The sequence below is a fragment of the Haemorhous mexicanus genome, chromosome 13 (assembly GCF_027477595.1).
Source record: "Haemorhous mexicanus isolate bHaeMex1 chromosome 13, bHaeMex1.pri, whole genome shotgun sequence".
Classification (NCBI taxonomy): domain Eukaryota; kingdom Metazoa; phylum Chordata; class Aves; order Passeriformes; family Fringillidae; genus Haemorhous; species Haemorhous mexicanus.
Window position 1 is genome coordinate 5,630,984 of NC_082353.1, and position 23,785 is coordinate 5,654,768.

At 44.2% G+C, this 23,785-nt stretch overlaps 1 protein-coding gene across 3 annotated transcripts in view; it reads right to left on the reverse strand.

The window, feature by feature from the left end:
- ZNF592 (zinc finger protein 592) overlaps window positions 1–23,785 on the reverse strand; it is a 37,060-nt gene that overhangs the window by 5,015 nt on the left and 8,260 nt on the right. For all 3 annotated transcript variants that reach the window (XM_059858065.1, XM_059858064.1, XM_059858066.1), the window contains exons 3-7: window positions 12,663–12,841; window positions 6,979–7,155; window positions 6,053–6,212; window positions 3,149–3,427; window positions 2,003–2,115 (exon numbers count right to left, since the gene is read on the reverse strand). In XM_059858065.1, coding sequence (XP_059714048.1) covers window positions 2,003–2,115; window positions 3,149–3,427; window positions 6,053–6,212; window positions 6,979–7,155; window positions 12,663–12,841 — 908 coding nt within the window. The remainder of the gene's footprint in view (window positions 1–2,002; window positions 2,116–3,148; window positions 3,428–6,052; window positions 6,213–6,978; window positions 7,156–12,662; window positions 12,842–23,785) is intronic.

Below are 23,785 nucleotides of genomic sequence, written 5' to 3' on the forward strand. Positions count from 1 at the left end.
AGAACTAAATGCAGCCACAATTCCCTTGGATTGCTAACTGTGTTTTCTCTGCTGGCATGATCACTGTCCCTTGGGTGAACCAGTGGATCCACAGCTGTGTGTTGTTCTGAAAAGTAACAAGGTAATGTGCAGCAGGCTGGCATATCCTAGGCTGTCAGGAGTTTCCACACAAATCCTTCCCAGTAACATCTTATGCTCATTTTGATCCTGAAACGTTCCACTTAAAAAACAACTGATCCAGAAAAAACCAGATTTACACAGATCAGGTGAGTGTAACACCAGAGACCATCACCCACAAACTTAAAGCCAAATGAAACACAACAGGAGCCAAGATTTCATCTCCTCCAGAGGTTCCAAGTCAGAGCAGTTACAAGAAATGGAAAGTACAGAAGTCCTGGATGGAAAAATATATCAGGAATGTATTCCCAGTGGTAATGCCTATGCTATATCAATTTACTAAAAACTGCTGTGGCTCACTAGATAGTTCAAAGAAACACAGTATTTGAGGAATGTACTTGTACTCTTCAGATGAGGTTTTGGCAACTTGAGTACAGTGAAGTGACAACACACAACAGAAGTGCTTGCATTAAACCAAAATTTTAGATAAATTAGAAAAATCCCCTAACCTACATCACTGCAAACTTCTTTTCCAACCCAAATGTGCTTTCATCCTATTTCAAAAGGATGTCTCAGAATGAGACAGGAAGGAATTTTGCAGGGTCACTCAGCAAACAACTTTATCTGCAGCAGTTATAAAGGTAGATTCATAAGCACTGGGCTTTGTCCTCAACTGAGATTGTATCCACAGTTAAAATATGTTGACCAGCAATGATTTTCATTCATTCACCACTGATTTCCGTAACTTGTCTGAAGTCTCCAGATCAATTTTCCAATTTTGAGGTGTGACTTCTCAAGCAAGATTAATTCTCCATTGCCCTGCAGCCTGAGCAGTCAGTTCTGCCATTCCACAGCAGTGACAAGATCTGGCTCATTATTAGGATTTTACATACCTTCTGCACCCAAGGAGAAGGCACAACAGTGATGCATGACCACACCAACCACAAAGCAATGAAAGACTGACCCAATATTTTATTGGCTGTATCACAACTATGCAAAAAATTAATCTCATTTACCACCTTGTCCTGGGTTGACTATATGATGCTTTTATCCCCAGCTGTCTGTTCTGTTTGTGCTGAATAATAAGCTTTGCACCTTTAAGACTCTTTCCAGAGAGTGAAGGGGGGAGAGAAGAAGCAGCAGTTTGTTTTCAGACACTGCACTCACTCCTGCACATTCCTGCTCCTGGACTGCGTTGTCTGCGGATAGACAGACAGCAGGACGGAGCTCTCCTTTCTTTTAGTTAGTTTTAGCCAGCTGAGGCAAAGAAGTTGCCTGGACTGTGGGTTTTTCCCTTTTCTTTGGAGCTGTTTAAACCTGCTCTGGACTGAACACCCAGCAGAGCACCGGCATCTCCACCTGTAGCCACCAGGCCGGGCCTAGGCCGTGGCATTTCCAGCACCGAGGGACTGATAAGGGACTGAGTGAGCTGAGCTGCAACCTGGGAGGGGACTTTCTGGGTTTGTCATCTCTTTTGGAGCAGCAAGGGGCTTTTTTTGTTTAATATTCTTTAGGTTTTATTGTTTAATAAACAGGTTTTTTCCACTTTTCTCCAAGGAGGTATTTTTCACCCGGACCCGTTGCGGGGAGGGGCCGATTGAACCTGCCTTCCTAGAGGAGCCCTTTGGGGGTTCTCTCCAAAATTTGCCCTGAACCAGGACACACCTGCAGATATCAAACCAAACCTTCCCTCAAGTTTCTAAAAGACATTCATTGTGCAATCGAAAGCAAGAGGTTTTTTTAGCCACTAAGTCTCTTATGCTTAACACATTCTTCTCCTCACTTTGCTTCAGTAACTCGCAGACAGGAGCAGCAGACATGAGTAATTACAACTTCCAGACTCAGAGGATTAGGCTGCTGCTGCCCAGTGGCACTGGGTACGTACCAGCAGGTGTAGACCTTCTTTGCTGTGTCGTGGTTGTTGCGGATGTGTCTGCGCAGGCTGTTGGAGGCGTTGAAGGAGCGCTCGCACTGCCGACAGGGGTATCTCTTCATGGACTGCCAGGGAAAGAGAAACAGCTTTCAGCAGCAGGCACATGGAAGGCACTGGTTGGATTCTAATTCCCCTCCTCTTCACCGGGACGTTACCTCTCAGATGCAACAAAATCCCTTAATAATATGTCATTCTGCTGATGGAGATCACTAAGACTTTGAGATCCCACTTAGATTCAGCCCTACAGTTGGGTAATACCAGCACTGATCTTATAAAACCAGGACTACTTAAAGCACATGCTTGGTTTTATTGATGTTTTTATTAAGAATTACATACATGCTTTTTCTGTAGGTTCATTTGGAACCACTGGACCCCATGCAGAATTCCCTCAGTGGAAGGTCCCTTCAGCCCCAGAAAGCAGCAGGAACCCAGTTAAGTACAAGTCCACTTACCCCTCTCCCTCCTCATAATTCAGCACAAGAAAAGGGCAAAATGCTAAAAAGCATCACATGGGCCTGTTATCCATGTACGATATCCACATCCCCCTAAGAAAGTGTCCTGTAATCAGCCTCCCCCAAATTTTCCTACAGCCCTGTATATAACCTGCATGCACATTCCAGTTAAAATCTTCTTAGACTTGTTTAATGAGTACATATATGTATTAAAAAAAATATTTGTCCAATTTCCTACTTCTGTGACATTCAAATGGGAAAATCCAGCACTTAGCCTGCCCTCATCTTCTTCTCTTGAAGTGAGAACATCATCAAGTGGGACAACACAGCCCACTCCAAATCAAGCTACAAGGACTCAAACACCATGATCCAGATTCCCATTCATGGCTTGGTGACTCAGGATATCAAACAAGAAATTCTGATGTCAAAATACTGAGAAATCTGGCTGCACACAGCATCTTGGCCCATGTTCTGCCAGGAACAAGGATTAGCTTGACAAAAGTAGGTCAAAGCTTGAGCTGGATGAAACACACAAAAAATGAGATTTGCAGTTCTTGTAATGACAGCCCTGCAAAGGGGCCTGGAATGCAGGAGGCTGGTGCTCTTCCCCTGCTCCCTAGCTCAAGTGTTTCACCCCAGTCCTTACCCTTCCATGATTTCTCTTCATGTGGGACACATAGGTTTCCCGATCAGGGATCCACTGCGAACATTCCTTGCAAGTCCAACCAGTTCTTCTCAGTCTGGACTTGGATTCAGGGTTATGTCCTTCCACCCTCATGTCTTTCCTCACCAGAGGAGAGGGGGAAGTCCCATTGGCTACCAAAAGCTCCTTTGGTGAGGTATGAACCTGGTTCCTTGAAGCCTTCTCAGACTTCTGCCGAAAGTTTGCGAGCTCCTCAGGATTACGGGGGACTCCATGAACACCCTGTGTAACAGTCATAGTGGAAATGCATGAAACATTTACATGTAATTAATATTTCACACATTTATAAATAAATACCATTTACTATTTAAATACATGATTTAAATCCCCACTGGCCAAACAATGTGTTGTTGTCTTGCTCCTGTATGTTTTCCCATTTCTCCTAGAAGCTGCTGCAGTGATTTCCCTGACAAGAGATCTTCCTAAGAAACATGAAGCTTCTATTTCTGTTTCCTGCATGACACCAGCCACTCCTTGGTGCTGCCTGTTCAGCATTTTGGATGAGCCCTGGGAACTCTGGTTAAACAGGGAAGATATAATGGAAGAGAAATTTCAGTTGTCATTATTTCAAGAGCTTAAGCTCTAAAAACACAGAGCTTTGGTAAGCTCTGAATGAAATGTTTGGTGCTATCCTGGGGGCTCCAAAGCTGCTTCATTTTTGCTCAAGGGAAGGAAAGAGAAAATGTTAAAGTTTCCCCAAGTCTATTTCCTTCAATTCCACTCCATCTATTGATATTTACATTTTTCATGGTTCAAAACTTTGCTCCTGACGTATAAGACAAAGTACAAAGCCAGGAACCAGCCTTACAAGGAATATGGCTCCAGGCTCTTTGGTTATTCAACAGGCCAAAATCCAAAAGTCCCCCAAAAAGTTATTTTAACAAAGAAAATTGAACATAAGGAAAACAATCTAAAAATGAAGAGCTGTGGGAAAGCAAAAGCAAGTAAAAGAGCAACATACCAAAGAAACCTCAAGAAACTCCCCCAGGAACAGCAACAGTTCATCCACACAAAAGGCTAATTTAGAGGTTTAACTGTGCACAGTAATTAATAACGGGTAAAGTTTCAACACATGAAAGCCCCAGGCATTTGGAAGTCTTTCTGTGGGTCAGACACCAAACAAACCTCCAAACACAAGGGTCTCAGCTGAGAAGTCTGTGCACTTTGCACCTGGCCCAGCTGATGATCACAGAAGCCACAGCACTGCCAGCTCCTCAAGAACACAGACACATCACCTTTCTCCCTATCTGGAAATCTCTGGAGTGTTTCAGTGCCCATTACTCCACTGTTACACCACAGGGGGAAAACAAATGAGGAGCATGGAAAAATGAAGTGATTTCTCTGCAGAATCAACACCAGGAAGCAGAGCTAACTCCTGCTCTGCAACGCTCTGAACCTGAGGAAGATAAGGAGGGACATGGATTCTTTATTTTGCATGTAGGCACACACTAGACAGCACCTCCTAAAAACTCTACCACATGAAGGTGATCTCAGAGGAGATGGGGAGTGCAATTACTCCACTGCCACAGCCAAAAAGCCTTCAGTCACCTCAGAGGTTAAGAGCCAAAGTTTTGTGGTGAAGATCTCGGGGTGCTGATGCACAGACTGCTGCAGGCAGGTCCCTGGGCTGGGATCTGACAATGAACCACAAGGTATCTCAGCTCCAGTTTTTTAGCACTGGGGATGAATACTTCTTGAGAAGGTCCTAGCCTTAATCTCAACTCTATTTTCCTAGCTATAATGCACCAAGATTAGCAATCATCAGCTTCAGAGGAGGGCTTCAAATTGTAATTCATTACTGCATGCAAAGCACTTCCAGATTTGCAAGTTAAAGACATGGGGGAGAGAGCAAGGAAGGAGTTTTGAATGGGTTTTGCTTTCAGGAATGAGCTAAAAAATCTTCTGGCTTTCTCAGTGTTAGTATAAACAAAATAAAGTCACTGATTAAAAAAAAAAATGTCCTTTTTTTTCCCCTCATCAAAGGGCAAGCTCTTTCTTCAGAATGCCACAGAGAAATCTTCTGAGATGATTTTCGTGGAGTGCTGTTAGACACTGAACATAAAAACACCCTGAGTAAGAGAACAGAAAAGTGTAGCCCTTTTATATTTATGGGATAATGAGATCTGTAAGGCTGGTACTTCCAGGGCAATCACTTCTGCCTCTCTCAGTCACCTCCTGCAGTCTGGGGTGGTTCAGAGCAGCAGGGAATCAGGCTGTTAAATGCCACACAACCTCCTCTGAGGCTGCTGCAAAGGGGCCAAAGCTCTCTGGAGGAGCATCCAAAATGGCAGATCCAGCTTCCACTACATAAATTCAGTAACAGTGTGGGCAGAGAATAATTGTTCATGTCTCCCAACTGAAGAAAAAGCTGCCACATGAATTTAATTACTTTCCTTGAGTTTAAGAGGCTGGGGACTCCCCAGCCCTGGAAGTGTTCAAGGACACAGGGGACAGCACCCAGAACAACCTGGGATAGTGGAAGGTGTCCCTGCAGGGGGTAGAACGAGATGGCCTTTAAGGTCCCTTCCAATCCAAACCAGTCTGTGATTCTGTGCTTCTATGAAAATAGAAGAGTTAAAAATCAAAGAGCTTTACCTGTATAAACAAGTTTTTGTCATACAGCTAAAATGCATCTAGATGAGAGGAACTGCCAGCATTAAGACCAACTAATACAAACCACTCCACTGACATTTCCAGACCCTGTAAATCACTGCAGTCTGTATTTTCCACCAAGATATTCCTCAAGAATCTTCCACTTCTTGAACCACTTGCCTCACATGGTTGATGTAAATTCTCTGTGAACTCAAAAAATAAGATCTTGCACCAGTAAGGGAGAGGGTTACCTACCTTGACATGCTGCATTAGCTGCTGCTTCTGCATATACACCAGCTGACACTGTGGGCACTTAAACACTCCCACTAACAACTTGCTGGGGTTCTGCTGGAAGTGCTCTTGGAGCAGCTTCTTCTTGTTAAATACCATCTCACAAGAGCATTTGTAGATCACCCTTAAACAATTAAAGAAAGTAAATTCAGTCTCTCAGCCTCAAGAAAACAATGTCAAAAGTTATCCCAGCAACTCCAGAAAGGGATGGACTTCTGAGGAGGGCTGTGCTCTCCATGTATTGTCAACACACACCCACGTGGGCAACTGAACCAGTAACTCAACTGGGAAGAACATCAAAATGCCTCAGGCACATACCACAGCTTGCTAAAAATAAATTTACTTCTATGCATATGCATAACCCGTGTGTATGAGCACAGACAGATGGAAGCAAACACAAAGCAAACCAGCCAGCTACACACTGCTTTCAATCCCACCTTTCCATAGTTCCTCACTTAAAGCACAGATTTTTGGCACTAGCTCAAGCCTTGGAGGGAACAGCTACAGGGTGGAAAAATCAGGAGTCTTTTCTCTAGTGATTTTTGGGGGCAACACTGCCTGGGATAACTCTCCTCTTCCCTTCAAGTGCTAGATGCCCTGGAGCCATCTACCAAGAGGTGCCACTGAGGGTCCTGCTGGACAAAGAGGTGACAATTAGGTTCCTTTTTTGGATATTTAGCTCTTGCCTGACCAAAGCCCTCTCCTCCCACCCAGGAGACTGTGCTTGTACCAAGGCATGCTCTGGTTTGGAACAGACCCCTGCTGGCAGACAAAGCAGCAGATCATCTTATACAAGGATAAAAACCATAAACAGAAAAAAAACCTGTGAGGGAAAGGGGGAATCCTGGATCCATCCAGCAAAGGAGAAGAGACAAAACCAAAACACTTACTGAGTAGTCTTGTGAGGCTCTGCTGGGTGCTGGCTGGCCACATGAGCCATGGTGGTGTCAGCAGACTTGAAGGCCTTCGGGCAAAAAGAACACTTGTGGAAGACTTCGCAGTGTTTCTCGTGGATGTGCACTTTGAGCATGGCAAGGGTCATGAAGACAACTCCACAGTGGATGCACCTGGGGAGGCATGACAAAGAGCTGGGTTACAGCCACAGCACCACTTCCAACACACCCATGGAATGGCACAGATGGGAGGACCAGGCTGTGGTGGGTCCTTGATTCAATCAGTTCAATCTCTTCTGTATAATAATGTGGAAGAGTCAAGGAGGAATACAACACAGGAATTCTGGGCAGAACTCACAGCTAAATGGTACCAACAAGATCTATAAAAGAAACCTTCAGAGACTAAAATAATCCAAAAAAGAATGAAGATGTGGTTCAACAAAATGCCAGCCCTGTACGTGTGCAAGCCAATTCCAGCACAGGGCACAAGTGAAAGACTAAAGTACCTGATGAGATCTCCCTGTGGCAAAAAGCAGCACAAATACCAGTTAGCCCCCAGTACAAAATAAAGAGAAAGAATATCCAGTCAGGAATCTTCAGCAATTGCTACTCCACTGAGCTCCAGAAAATCACAATAGCAACAGCAAAGATACTGAGAACAGCAATAGAAACACCCAAGAAACTGATAAAGCTCATTAAAATCATTAAGATACAGGTGCTGCCTAGAAAGTGCTTGTCTGAAAGGGATGTTTGGGTGCTCAGAGAAGAGAGAGGGAGAAGCAAAAAAGGATTCTTCTCAGCAGCTGTAAACAAGGCCAAGAGGAGAGCAGGGCCACCCTGCTGTTCCCAGCTTGCCTCTCCTCCAGACACACACCTGGGACAGGTCCTACCTAACATTCCCACAAGATGGCAACAATCAGCAGCCTCATTTCATTTAACTTTGACACTCCCCAGATCTGCCTGCTGTGCTCAGAGATGCCACACTCCAACTTACAAGGGCATGTGAGGATGCAGCCACCTGTCCTCCCCTGCCTTGAGCACACCAGCCACAGGGTTTTCCACCCCACAGGTGCACCTCTGCTGAGCTGGAACCAGAACAGCCTCTCCCAAGGATATTCCATCAAAATGACACCAGTGGAACTCTGCTTGAGCCAGCACTGCATGTCCAGATGTTAGAGCAGGGGAGCCCAGCCAGGTAATGCAAGGGCCAACCTTGCATTGGTGGGATTTAAGAGATGCACAAGGAATAACCTCCTCACCTTATAAAAAGGTTTTCCCCTCATTTCCCTCCTTCCCCTGAGGGCTATGTCTGCCCACAGCACTGCTGGGGGACATGTGCTCAGTGCTGCTGGCACAGATGGACCCCAGCTATCGTGCACTGGCACAGCTCCAAGCCCCTATCATAAACAAACAAGCTGCTGGAATATCCTTCCCTCCAAACCAGCCTCCCAGCAGCGTTTAGGAAACAAGCCCAGGCTTTGAAGTTGCACTTCAAAAGATCATTAGGCAGAAGCCAGCCTGAAGGAGCCAAACCCTCTTCCCCACACTTTTAAGAAAACAGAGAATTGCTGTTTTCCTAAATTTCAAGAGGGAAGCAGTGACAGAAGCTGGTGTGACCTTTGGGGAAGCATGAAGACATTCTGCTGGGCTAGTTCTGCCTTCAAGCCTGATCTTCAACCATATGAGACAGGGGGAGAGAGACTTTCTAACACAGTAACACCAGGAGCCAGGTTATTATGGAAGAATGATTGCCCAAAGTATAAATGGAAGAACAAATACTAATCCTGGCACATCCAGGAATATCCAAGGGGCTTCCTCCACAAATACTCCCTGAACTAAAAAGAGATGGTTCTGCTTGATTTTGGGAAGTACTTGATTAGGAATGAGGAATGAAACAAGCACTAACTCAGGGTCAAACGATCACAGGTTAATTTAATTTACAATAAATGGAAGTCTAAACAACAGCCACGCTGTAATTAAGAATCCCAGTGCCAGAAGGACAAGGTCTCATAAACTAATTAGCTGAACAAAGTGGATGGAGGATGTCAAGGGGCTTGCCATGTAATTCCTGCAAATTGCAAATCCTGCTATCATCCCCAGTGCTGCTGGATCCCTCAGGGCAAGGAGGGTTGGCTGGAAGTCTTGGAAAGCATCATGTGAGAGGAGATAAGATGTTGTCTTAACCCTGAGAATGCTTCCCATGCCATCACCTTCCAGCCCCTCAATTCTCCAAATGGCACCAAGCAGAAAAATGAGTCCCAAATTGGTGGGGACAGCTGGAAGGGGCTTGGAAAAAGTGAGGAAGGTGACACTTGGAGCCAAGAAGAAAGGAGCATTAAGGACAATCTTGGTGAGTTTAATTTTTAACTGTAGAAGACCATTCTCATTTTCAGTGCAATCACTAGCCACGACTCAACTCCAAATAAAACAACCATACCCCAAATTTATTTGAAAGCACAGGGTTATGAGCAGAAAAGGAGACAGAATAAGGCCTTATCACAAAACCAAACCTGTGCTCCAGAAATTCAAGAAAAATAGGGACATAAAGAGAAGCAGCTAAAATCAAGCTGATCCTGGGAGGGATTTAAAGAATTCCTCAGCTTTTCAGCTCTGCAAGTAAGAAATGTGAAAGAAAAGAATGAAGTCACTCTGTGACTACAGGGCAGATGCTACAGATTATCTAGATATGGTTCTGCAACCAGAATTTATCTCTTCTGTTTTCAACACTGTCAGTGACATCAGCCCTGCAGCAGAGACAGGCAGGATAACAAGGATGGCACAGCCAGACATTGACCTGTCTAGTGGACTCAGCTTTCACAGATGAGCTCCAGTAGATGTGAATTAGAGGAGAAGTTAAAGAAATTCAGCTTTTAGAGAAGCTGGGTAAAGCTAAAAAATCCTTAAGTATAATTTGTGAGCTTTGCCTTCATTTAGAACTTTCATAATGTCCCTGGAACAGAGAGTAGGTATCTGCTAAAGGCATCTGTAGACAGAAGGAAGCTCTCCTTGCTCAATTCCCAGGTGCCACTGAAACCCCAAGTGAATTTTCTGACATCTCCTCCATTCCCCTTTTTCCATCTCAGGGAAAACATTTTTTGCTCCAGCTTTCCTCCTCCCCAGATTAACTCATTTTCAAACAGCCCCAGTGTCACAGCTATTTAATATGTGATGGAATTAATTCTTTGTTGAGGGCTGGGTCTCCTCAAATCAGATCCCACATTAAAAAACCTTATCTGTATATAATTAAACTCAGAATTAGTTTGTTATGTGCCTCTTGTCTTCACGGTTGAAAGAAAAAGCCCTTGAAAACCTCAGTGTGATTCAGACCAAACCACACAGCAGAGCTTCCTGAAGTTGCAGACATCTTAAAAGAACATCTCCAAGAGCAGAATTTGCCCTGTTTGTTTGAATTCTCAGAGTATTTAATGGCAAGCAAGAGAAAAACCAGAACTTTAAGGAAACTCAAAAGACCACCCAGTCTCATCTCCCAAACAAATCATCATGTCTTAAGAGCTGTGCTGCAGCTCAGGTGATCTAAACGTGCCAAGGAGGGAAAGCTCACAGGGAGAAGTAACATCTTATTAGAGCAAGCAGTTTACTTGGAGAAAAGATATTGTACCACATCCAGAAACTTGGGAGCCTTCTCCACCTGTCTCAGCTCATGAGAAATGTTTGGACATTAGCAGGGGCAGAGATGGAAATAATCTATGCCCTTCTCATAAAGGCACACATCCTCAAGCCCATTAAAACTGACATAAATATAAATTCAAGCCTTAAGGAGATTTACAGGATTAAGATCTGCAATCTTTTTGCTGTAATATCAATCCCGAGACATCCAGCTGCAACGTGAATTCAATACAAGAGCTTTTCAGCTCAAAGACACCACAAAATAATGTCTGCTTTCAGAAACCTCCCTTAAATCCAGTTAGTAATTATTTCCCATTTCAAATGTGTTCTGTCATGCAGAAAACCATGCCAGGCTCCAGCTACATCCACTTTCATTTCTGCTGTAAGTAAGACACAGTTCACAGTCACAGAATGTCTTGGGTTGAAAGGGACTTTTAAACTCATCCCATCCACTCCCTGCCATGGGCAGGGACACCTTTCATTACACCAGGTGGCTCCAAGCCCTGTTCAACCTAGCCTTGAACACTTCCAGGGATGGATGTCCTAGTTTCAGATGGAAGAGAGGTAATTTCTTCTCAGTAGCTGCTACAGTGCTGTGGTTTGGATTCAGAATGAGAATAACATTGATAACACACTGATGTTTTGCTTTTTGCTAAGTTAGGTTTATCCTAAGTCAAGGACCAGGAGTTTTTTTGTGTCTGCTTTGCCAGTGAGAAGACACAAAACAAACTGGGAGGGAGCACAGCCAGGACAGACACAGCCACAACCTCACAAGCACAACCAAACTGCAGAGGTGTAAATCCCAGCTTCTCAGGGAGCCTGAGCTACCTGGGATGGATGTCCTAGTTCCAGATGGAACAGAGTTATTTTCTTCTCAGTAGCTGCTACAGTGCTGTGTTTTGGATTCAGAATGAGAATAACATTGATAACACACTGATGTTTTGCTTTTTGCTAAGTTAGGTTTGTCCTAGGTCAAGGACTGGTTTTTTTTTGTTTCCTGCTTTGCCAGTGAGAAGACACAAAACAGAATCACAGAATCATGAGGTTGGAAGAGACCTCTAAGATCATCAAGTCCAACCTGTGCCCTAACTCCTCAACTAGACCATAGCACCAAGTGCCATGTCCAGTCTTTTTTTCAACACATCCAGAAATGGTGATTCTGCCACCCCCCTGGGAAGAGCATTCCAGTGTTTTATTACTCTTTTGGTGAAAAATTTCTTCCTGATATCCAACCTGTCCCTTCCCTGATGTAGCTGGAGGCTGTGTCCTCTGGTTCTGTCAGTGCTGGCCAGTGGAAGAGACCAACCCCACCTGGCTACAACCTCCCTTCAGGGAGCTGTAAAACAAACTGGGAGGGAGCACAGCCAGGACAGGTCTCGGAATTCTGCTGGTCAGGGTGACCCCAAGATGTGTTAGAAAGTCTCTTTTCCCAGCCTGGCAGTTGAAGGAGGAGTCAGGACTCTTCTATTCTCATTCTCAAGGTTGTTTATTTTTTCTTGTCTATAAAATTTTTTCTCTGGCCTGCCGAGGTCTGTTCAGCAGGTCAGACAGAGGCACACTGACTGCCCTCAGGGCAGTATTATCTTTTTATACTAAAAACTACGTGTACATTATTTACCATAACTTCCCAATACCTATCACCTATGTTAGACAGCGAGCTTCTACCTTAAACCAATCCAAAGGTGCCAACATCACAGCAGAAGATGGAGGCCAAGAAGAAGAAGGAGAAAGGCTGGACACGCTCAGATTCCTCCATCTTGCCTCCTGAACCCCCATTCTAAAAACCCCAAAAAATCTATTTTTCACCCCATGACAAACTATCATTCTACTTAGACATTCCTGGCTTGCAGATCCTCATGCAAGGTTGGTAATTTTTTCCATGAGTCATAATCAAAGTCACAAGTGTCTTGTGCTCTGTGCCAAGGTCTCTGAGCCCCCCGGCAGGAGTTCAGGCAATTCAGGACAGCCAGAGGTACGTCCTGAATTCCAACAGACATGGACAGCCACAACCTCACTGCAGAGGGGTAAATGGCAGCTCCCCAGGGAACACCCACCTGAAGCCAACCTTGCGGGAGTAGTGCAGGCAGTTCTCCTTGACATGGGTCTGGAAGTAGGCGGAGCGGCACACGGCCCCGCACTCGGGGCAGCAGTACGGCGACTTGTGAGCGTGGATCCTCTGGTGGGCACAGTAACTGCACTGGTTGGGCAGCATCATCTGGCACACTTGGCACGTCTGATGGAAGAAAGGTTACATTTGTTAGCTGTTCTCAGCTTGGGGTTTTTTTTTTTCTCCCCAAATTCACCCTAGAAAACTTCCAGGTTTAAAGAAGAACAGGCATACTGCTCTAGCAGCAGTGTCAACTGCACAGAGCTCTTTAACTAGTCTCCTATCATCTTTTCCCAATATCTTCCACAGTTAACTGTTCCATATTTAAACCGTATCTTTTATTGTTTATTTCCTTTTTTCCCCATAAAAAAGGAAAGCAAACTCTTTCACCTCTTAGCTCTCATGATATTCTGAATGCTCAGCACTTTCATTTCCTGACTTGAGAAGGAGAGCACTTTTCTCAACAAGCCCTCATCCCACACAACACCACAAAAAAGGAGGAAAATTACAGCCTGACTCCAAACACCTGCTGCTAAAGGCAGTGCAGTCCTGACCAGCACCTTCCCCATCAAAACAACTGCTGTGTCTCTTGCAAAATTTCTTTGTATCAGATGAAATTTCTACTTTCCAAGACCACAAACTATGTGTTTCCCTTACAGAAACTTCCTGATGACCAGAAATAATGCAAAGCCTCTTTCTCTCCCTGTTTCAGCCTTAATGAAATCCATTTTTACACATATGCTTGCTATCAAAACCTCTTTGCAGAAGCATAATTTATTTGATATGTAGAGTTTTTATGTGGCTGTATCATCCCATTTTCAACAGCTGTCAAACCTCTGCCCCCTTTCACAGGTGTCTCTGTACTCCTGCAAAGCCCTGGAGCAGCTACTCCTCCTCTGCAGGAAGCACATTACTGGATGCCTGAGCAGGAGTAGAGCTGGAGCAGACCCCAGCCCACTCTGAGCCCTCCAGGAGCAAAAACTGTCTTCCAACATTTATCATCCCAAGCAAAATCACTCCTCTAAGTTAATAATGAACAACAGCATACAGCTAATTATGGATTATCAAATCAAGTAATTTAACTAAATAATTTCCATGGACTTCACTGCTGGCAGCCAGGGTAGAAACATGAGACAGAAGCCCCTAAATCTGACAAAAAATAGAATAAAATTAATGGCCAACTCCTTTTTCTGTATCATTGCTATTTCATGCAGCACCTCTGTGATGCTCCACTCTATAACACCCATCAGGGAAATGTCAAAACCCCTGCAGGTAAGAGAAAGCATCACTTACAATAAAATGCAAAGCTGTGACAAACCTGAAAGGTTCACAGGGTGGAAGGGAATAAAAAATTAGGCACTCAAAAGTGAAAACTGCAGAAATTGCCAAACACCTGAAAAGCTTCAGATGTGATCTGAGATATGTCACAACTCAAGTTCAGAGGAGAAACTGCTTCTCCAGGAAGGAGAGAAATTAGTGGAAAAACCACATGGTAGGACTCCCATGTACACACCCATAGGCAATTAGAGGAAGCTCAAGGGCATTTCAAATGCTGCAGAAGTCCCCTAATTTCAGCAAAGAAAAACAGTGCAAATGGGCCATGGGAATGGGAAAATGAGAAAGAGAAAATCCCCCAGGATCTCTCTGCAAGGAGCTGAGCAGGACCTTTAATTCTCCAATGCACTCTCAAATCCCCAAGTAAGAGCTACAAAAGTAAGTAATAAGCAATAAATTCATAGTAAATAAGAGCAGAAAGTTATAAGTAAAAGCAGTTTTATTGTGTTTAAGATATTTTTTCCTAACTGGCTTGAGAATGGAGAAGTTATCTCCCTGGCATTGTTAAAATGGGACTTCTTGCTGTGATCTCAACTAGTATGTAAGACAGAACCACCACAACCACAAGCTGAAAGCACCTTTGCCCTAGTAACTCAGTGAGAAACACTCTCTCCAGATCCTGCCTTATCAAAGCCAATTTAGTTTTGATTTTAAGTCAGTTTGAGGCTCACCTCTTCCCTCCCCCACATGTCATACCCACTGCTCCCAAAATCAATCAGCACACGTTGAAAACCTGAATTTTCACCACCCTGTGTGTTCTTGTGCTGGATCTAAAATATGCCAAAACCACTCAGTATTTGATGAGCTCCACGCCTGGGCAGTGCTGCCTGGGGATGTCAGAGGAGCAGCCAGCTCCCATCACCTCCTGCATTATGTGAAAGGCTCCACAGGGACCAAAGCCATGCCAACACAGGCCAGAAAAATTTGGGGACTGTGAGCAAGAGGCACCAAAATTGTGGTTATCTACTTTAGGCCTGGCAGAAAGCCTGCCAGAAAGTGTGGACACATGATACAGGAATAAAAAGCAAGACTCAGTGAGGATAAGGCTAAATGAATTCATTGCTCCTGCAGGCACCACGGAAGGAGCTACAAGGATTCCCACACTGACACCACACACCACAGGGGGTGCATAAACCAGCCCAAGCCTTCAAATTCAGACTGTCTTGTGGACGAGCCAAGACACTGAGCAGTAAATAGACAAAGAGAGATGAGACACAAGGATAAATGAGTAAGAATAAGGAAAATCTCATCCTCAAGCAGCATTACTGCTGGACTTGGGAAAAGTCAATGCAGCTTCTCCCTTCTGGCCACAAGGAACAATCCAGGCTCTCCAGAGGAGTCAACAACCACATGGGTAAGGAAGATCTGAGCTGCAATGGATCATCAGGCTACCTGCATTTCCCAAACAGCTTTGCAACATCCTTCAGTACAGGATTTTGAGAAAACTAAGGTACCACCACAAAAGAGGAGTTTGCTTGGATAAGTAAGTGGTTAGAAGAAAATACAGAGCAAGGTCCCCAGGAAGTTCTGCTGGCACTTTAGCTCTTCAAAATAACCTCCAAGTATCTGGGAAAGTTAAACAGCAAAGATTGATGATCATAACCCAGTAACTCAGCATGTTATAGATAAGGGCTGACCACGAGGGCTGGCTGCAAAAAGAATGTGAAGGGCTGAGGGTAATAAAATGAACCAAGCAAGGAACACACTAAAGCTGAGGAAGGTTCCAGTAAGAGAAAAAAAACCCCATAACTGGTGTCTTCCTGCTCACACTCATCCTTTTCTCAACACCTGCAGAAGACAGGAGAGCAGCCATCCTGCCAGGAGGATCACAGGAGGTTCTGCTCATCCCTTTTGCACCAGGAGCTGCTGCACTTGTCAGGAGCCAGTGTGCAGCCATGCTGGGCTCCCCACCAAACACTCAGTCTGGGACACAGAGTGGTTCTTCCTTTTGCAACTCTTCTGCTTCGTATGAGAAATTATAACTTGCTTCCAGATGTCACATTTTTATCTCTCTCCTAGTTTTCCATGACTTTTCAAAGAAGTCTGGCAGCAATTTGAGACATTCATTAGTCAGTTATTTCTAAAACATGTTACCAGGACAGGATTCAGTTGTGTAATGTCTGTGTTTTTCATACTCCCATAGCCTACGCTTTAATCAAGAGTTATTTATTACAAATTTTCTTTAATTCTGCTTTGCCTGCCACATTTCATTTGGGCTTTTCTTCCACAAGTCACATTCACACACAGACAAATGCTCAGAAGCTCAGCCGTTTTGGAATACTTGAGCTGATTCCCATTTTTACTTATTAGCTTCTTCAAAAGGAGAAAAAGAATTAAATATTCACTGAGATACAGTGCAGATTGAAAAAAAAAATATACTACTCAAAAAAAGTTTGTCTGTTAAACCAAACCCTGTGGCCACAGAGGTGTTTGCAAATTAGGGCATTTATAGTAACACACAGTTTTGCCCCAGACAGTGCCTGTGGAAAGGGAATTGGCATGAGCAAAGAAACATTCCAGCAGTTTTAGTCTCTTTGCTGTTCCAGAGTTAAGTGATGGTGATGGAGTCCACATCCACTTAAGAGCTGCCCCCAGACTACAAGGGTCCACCTTGACATGATCATCATGGAGCTTCAGTTAAAAACACTTGGGCAGCAACCCTATGGCATGGAACCAGGGCTAGGAAAAAGATTCACAAGCCAAATTATCTCTAAAAAAAAGAAAAGAATTACTAAGGACCCAAAGATAAACAGTCATAGGGGAACAGAAACTGTAACTGCAGACTGTTCATGTTTCAAAAAATGCTTGCCCCTAACATATTAAAACCAAAAATCCCCTACCAGTGATGTCCTAAAGCCTCAGTTCTTCCCAAATCCACCCTTTTGCAAGCTGTAATTTTTCTGCTTCAGGCAGAGCTGCTGGGGCAGACAAGAGATCACAGATTAGCAGGATCCTCTTGCTATTAAAAAAAAAAAAAAAAAAAAAGTGACCAATTACTAGTTAAAGTTAACCTTTAACTTCTCAGTAGCTCTCCCTTCCTGCCTGGCTGGGATCAATGGCAGCACCTGTATCCCTGAGCAGGGATGGCACTGCAGTGGTGCTGTGTGCTGGCTCTGGGGGCACAGCTGGCACACCTCCATCTCTGCCCCCCACGCTCCCCTGGCCACATCCCTCTGGGATCACTGGGTGTGGGCCACACTACAGTCAAGCTCCAGATGCTTGGAGGGCTATTTTTGACTTATTTCAACCATCCAGGTGACAGCACTGCTGTCACACAACATTTTACCAATCTGAGGAGAAGCAGCGGGCAGAGAACTGAATCTGCTGTTGCTGTGATAACTGAACTATTCTCCTGCCCAGGTTCTCTCTAAATGAACACACATCATTACATTAACATGTTCAATTCATGGATGAAAAATACCCCTTCAACAGAAACTCAAGATTATTCATTTGAAGAAGAAAAACCTAGAACCCTAATTTGGAGATTTTATTCTAATTAACCATATCCAAGCACAACAGCTATTGTTATTTCCTTAGATTATAGCTGCCTATTTTGTCAGCCTAAGGAGCCAATGCCACTGAGGGAGCCTGCCTGACCTTCAGCTCACTCCCACCTCTCATCAATTCATCCTCAGCCTCATTGGTGCATCCCTCCTCCTCCCATTGACCTTTTGTATTTGTATCCTTGAACCTCACTAACTCCTCAACACTCCCAGATCCAGTGTCCTCCTCAGACCTGCACCAAGACCAACTTCTACACACACATTTCAATCATCCCAACACACCAGGATGCTTAACCTTCAGTAAGGCACTCCAATAAAAACTTATCTCTGGAAACTAAGGCCATTAAAAAAACACAAAATGCATTTTTTATACTTGGAAAAATCCCTGGTTAAAGCATTGGTGTAAATCTAGAAACTCAACAGCTTAGAGAAACAAAGTGGAATTGCAATGGAAAAATCTACTAGCATCACAGACCCTAGACAATATTGCATCAAATCAGCTTACTTCTGAATTTGCAAAATCTGTAGCTCTTTTCTCTTTATGATCTCAGCTGTAATTTCAAGAATTTCAGTTTTGACATATTTTCTTTTGACCCACTGTAGCAGGTTTACATGGCAAGGTTTTGGTTGGGAGGGGCTGCAGGGCTGACCTCTGAGAAGACACCAGAAGCTATCCCCACGTCAGACAGAGCTCTGTGATGGACCTGTCACTGGCCAAGACCAAGCCCTTGAGCAGCACCTCTGGGATAACAGATTAGGAAAAGGTAAAAGATGCTGGGCAGCAGTGGGAAAGAGGAGTGACAAGATGTGAGATGCCAGAGCACACCATCATGAATCCATGGTGACAGAGGCTGTCCCCCTCTGACCCATGGAGGACCACAGTGGATGTGCTCTGTAGGACATTGCAGCCCATGGAGAGAGTCCTTGCTGGAGCAGGATTTCTGGCAGGATCTCTGATCCCATGGGAGGCTCATGCTCTTCCAGCCTGCTCCTGAAAGATTGCACCCCATGGAAAGGATTCATCCCAGAGCAGATCCTCAAGAACTGCACTGTGGAAAGGACTCATGACAAAGCTGTCCATGACAGACTGTCTCCCATGGGAAGGACTCCATGATGGAGCAGGGAAGAGTGTGAGGAGGAAGGCTGGGTGGGCACTTAGTTCCAACTAGAAATCTGAACTCCCACTCGCTAAAATGATCACGTAGTGGATTAAATGATCTTTCACATCCACACTTTCAAGTCAAGTGTGGGTCAAGTGTGACCCCCTATGCTACATGGGACACATTCCCCCTCTTTTCTTACAGTGATGATGTTAAAGGCCTCTGCTGTTTCCTCCACCCTGCAGGGTTGCCCTTCCTGCCCATCCTGCACTTTTCATAGACCAGGCTGCTCCAAGCCGTGTCCAATCTGGCCTTGAACACTTTCAGGGATGCAGCAGCCAAAGTTTCTCTAGTTGGAGATTGTGTTTATCACCTGTGGTGTTTGCAGCAGCATTAGACACTTCAGAGGGCACCTTCTCCTCACAGCAGGATAGAGCAGACCACCACCACTGCCTGGGCTCTCATTCCCCTGCCTGTCACCCACAGAGCTCTCCACTCACACCTCCAGGTTGCCTGGGGCAGCATCATAGGTGCCCAGCTGGAAGAAGAATGCAGGAGCAAGACTCTTGTAGTGCCAGCAGACACCAGCTTCCAGCCCCATTTCCATCCCACCTGGGACAACCCCCCTGTCTCCAGCTATCCCCTCCTCCTCACTCTTAGCCATGTCCTGGCCTCCAGTTCACAGCCCTGCTCCTTATCCTCTTCCCTCCAGCTGCTCTCAGTCCTCTGGGGCCTGCAGGACAACCAAGGCCAAGGTGAGGAAGGAGGAGAGGGTGGGATTGCTGCCTCATGGCAACAGATCACAATTGATTTAAGCAGACCATGGAGCCACACCCTGGCTTTTCTTCCTCACCAGCCTCTCCTCCTCATCCTGATGTTTTGGTTTGGCCTTGGGTGCAGGCTCTGCTATCCTGCTACTTTGTCTTCTCTCCCAGCAGCTCCATTTCCCCAACATGCTTTCATCATAACATCCCTTTGCTTCTACAAAATCCACAGGGAAAACTTCCATAAAAAACAAAATCCATCCTCACTAGTACCAAAGGACTGCATTAATCACTCTTGGTTAGGGACAGGGAGAAAACAGTTCTTTATGGGGCCAAGGGAATTTTTTGCTGTTTTTCAACCCTCTTGTTTTCTAAATTAAAACATGAACTTGAAGGGCGGAAGGAAGAGAAAAATAGGAAAAATACAGCTGCTGCCTTTCTTTTTTTGCTGCTGGGAAATTATCAGGGCAGCATGTGGTTCTACTAGCTCCTGGCAAGTTTTATCCAATAAATTATAAAGCATTGATTTAAGACAGGGAAGGAAGAAGAAAAAGAAAAGGCAACAATAAAATTGCTTTTAAATTACTTGTGTAGGTGGTATATAAACAGGACACATCACAACTCATTGAAAAATTCTTATTGGACAAAAAAAAAAAAAAGAGAAAAGAAGAAGTAAAAAAGTAAGGAGAACAAAAGGGTCAAGAAAATTCAGTGGTCCCGAGTTTATGTTCTGTACTTTATTCAAGTTGCTAGCTACCTTGGTGGATTTTGAGTGGTCAAGTAAAATAAAAAAGGAAAAGAAAAAAGGATTAAACATCTCTGGTTACCAGTAGATAGACAATTATGCCCAAGAGGGTCAGGAAGTACTTTTAATTCTTGCACATGTTATTGTGGTGTCTCCTTGCCAAGAAAACAAATAAGCTCTGTCTCAAAACTAGTTTGTGTCTTTTGTTCCGTTACTTCTGCTGCAAAGCTCTTCCAGAATTCATTCCTGTGATGATTACAGACTGTCCTCTGATTTTCTACACAAACCTATTTCAGTCTGTTTTGCATCATTATTGCCCCTAAATTAAAAAGCTCCTTTTCACAAAAATCACACCAGATACAGGGTGAGAAGAGATACAGAGATCACTCTGTAATGAAAAGCACATCCCAAATGCAGGCACCAGGAGCTGCATGGGCTTTGTTCCTCTCCTGTAATTTGAGCCCTGAAAACTGTCTGATGCTGATGAATTGCCCAGAGCAACTCCTGTCAGTACAGGAAGCACTTCTTGAGGGCAGATTTAGTTTCTGGTGGGGGAAAAAAGTGCCACTATACCCACCTTAATCCTTAGTCTGCTTCAGTGCTGAAGGACACCCATCCTCATTTACCAGGCATTTGCCAAGCTAAACTCATAAAGGGGTTTTAAATTCCCCTTAAGAGATCATCTTTCCATTTCTGGTCATTCTTCCCTCAGTTACTCCTATCTATCCTGATAATACACTCCTCTCCAACTTGGTTATTTCTAGCACGAGGGAGCATTACCACAGCCCTGACTGGTGCTGCATATTGACAAGAGTCTCCTGCACAGTTGTGTCACCTCAATCAAAGAGTTCTCAAGATCAAAAATCCTGCCTTTGGTTAATTTTCATACCATTCCTACTCAGTCTTAAAGATCATCTAGAACCTCCTGTAAAATACTCCCCATCTTCCATGACTTCTTACTTTGTTAGTTTGGTTCAGCAAATTTTTTAACAGAGTCATCCTCCAACGTCCCCTTAACCCAAATATTAACTCCACAGATACCTAAAACCATCCCTCAGGAGATCTCAAAAACCTGATCCCAGCTGCAATTATTTCCAGGAGTTTACCTGAATCTGCTCCAACCTCACAATCCAACTTCTCCAGTATATCCATTCTTCATGCAGTACTCTCACAACCATCTCACTGAACATCAAGGAGATGAGGATAAACTCATTTCTCTATTCCAAAAATAAAGATTAGTTTGGCATAAACTACACCTACTTACATATCCTTCCCTGCCTCACCCCCCAGAAATCTTGCTCTAGAACACACCACTGTAATCAGACCAAACAGACATGAAGTTACATGGAACATCTGGTACCACCTCTTCAACATCTGGACAAGTATAATGCCTACAGAGAGCACAGCTTCTGGTTTGAACAAATCCAACCTGACAGCTATTCAAATTCCCATACTGCTTCCTTCTTGCAGTTCAGCAATGGAAAAGCAGCACACAGGTCCCACTGAGCAGCTCGATTCACAAGCTTGAAAAAAATTGCAGAATTGGCCTCACTAGTTGCCAAAAAAGGCATTAAGATGATCCATTCAAAACTTACATCTAAAAAATCCAGTTCTTTATGTTTCTGAAGTGGATTATTCAAGGCTGTATCCTCCCTGCAAGTCATGGAGATCCCATCCCACCACAGTATTCAGCTGGGAGGAACTGCCTTCATCCTACACATATTCTGTACCAAAATAAACCCTGCTGTGCTCCGAGCAACTGCAATCATGTACATGATGTTTAAAAATACAACATTAAGGTCAAGCTCTCTATCATTTTTTTTAAATGTCTTTCCTTTAGAAAACCACAGCACCTTCTCAACCACACCATCATCCCCCTCTCCTCCTCCCACTTGCTCCAAACCTCCTCCTTTCCCTGCTTTCTAGACCACACCACTATCTTTCTTCCTTCCTGCAATAGAACTGTGACCCAGCCATGTCACTCACATTTTGGCCACACCTAGGAAAGTAATTTACAGTTATCCATCCTATTTGTGCAGGATTTACCCACAGCCATGAAGGAGTGTAACACCAGGTATTTCCCAAACCATCATCTGGAAGAAAGAGAAAAGCCAACAATCCCCTTTCAAGCAGCTCTGGGAAACCTGAAAATGTCAGAGTAATTCACAAAGTCACGGTAAGAAATTCCAATTAAAGTGAAAAGTCTTCAGGATCAGCACAGAGTAAGTTTTCTCATGGAGCAGAGACAGCTTAGGCTCTTCCCCCTCTCCAATCCAATCATTCCTGCCTCTTATCACAGGGTGCTTCTCCTTCAGCTTCTGGGTAACTGAAAACACCACACTCAAAAATAAATCTCTCCTGCTCCTTCTTTTCTTCATCAACCCTGTTGGATCAGCCCTTGCTTCTCAGCAAGGATGCCACACCAAAGCCATGTCCAAAACAGTTTTTGAGTAAAAAGCACCGTAACTGAGCACTTCAAAGCCCATTTGGTCTCACAAGTGACAGTCACACCGGATGTGCATCCAGGTTTGGGATCATTTAACAGAGAAGCTTCCAAGAACATGGATCAAAAATCACCTGGCTTATTTTCCACAGCTCTCCACCTTCTAGTACAAACCCAGGTGCTGTGGATAAATTGCTTTCACCCTTTCCCTTCAGCTGAGGTTCCTCTTTCCATCACACATTTATCTACCCTTTCCAAGCACCCTCATTTTTTAGAGACAATCTAGTACCAAGCACCTGAACAGTCACAGATTAAAAGCTTTTGGCCATAATACAAAGGGGAACTGCCCTGCTACTTCTTGAAGCTCCTTAGAAGGCACAAATCAAGCCATGTCTTTATGTGGAAAGTGTCACTACTTCCTAGTTTCTCAGTAAGGCATGGCAAAAAGTTTGTGCCTGAGTTCTGAGGTTGAATAAGAAATTAATTTGGAAAGGTTTTTTTTGTATTTTTTATCAGAGTGCAGTTTTTTGCTGTCTTTAAGAAACTACAACAATCACACCCCATACCACCACTTCTAAACCAGCATTTCAACACTGTGAGATAGACATCAGGTATGGAGGAAGAAATACACAGTTTTTGTTCAGAATGCACAAAATTATGATAAAACTCTAGATAATTAGTCTCTTTAGATCTAGGGATGTGGTTCATAGCCAAGTTTGCCAACAACAATTATTACTATTTCTGCATCCTGACAGATTGTCCCACCACTGCAGCTTGCTGTGGATCAAGCACAACAACTGCCATGGACTGTGGTTTTAATTAGATGTACCAATATGTAAATCAACATCTTCTGCCCTGTGGACATAGTGGTTTTGAACCACTACCAGGGCCCTAAAATATGTTCACTCCAGGTGTTACATCAATGCCTTGCTAAATAACCCCATTTCAGAGAACCAGAGAACCCCAGACTGGTTTGGCTTGAAGGGACCTTGAAGACCATCTCGTGCCACCACCTGCCATGGGCAGGGACAAGTCCCACTAGACCAGGTTGCTCCAAGCCCCATCCAACCTTACCTTGAACATTTATGGGGATGGGGCAGCCACAGCTTCTCTAGGCAACCCACACCAGAGCCTCACTCCATCACAGGGAAGAATTTCTCTACACACAATTTCTACTACT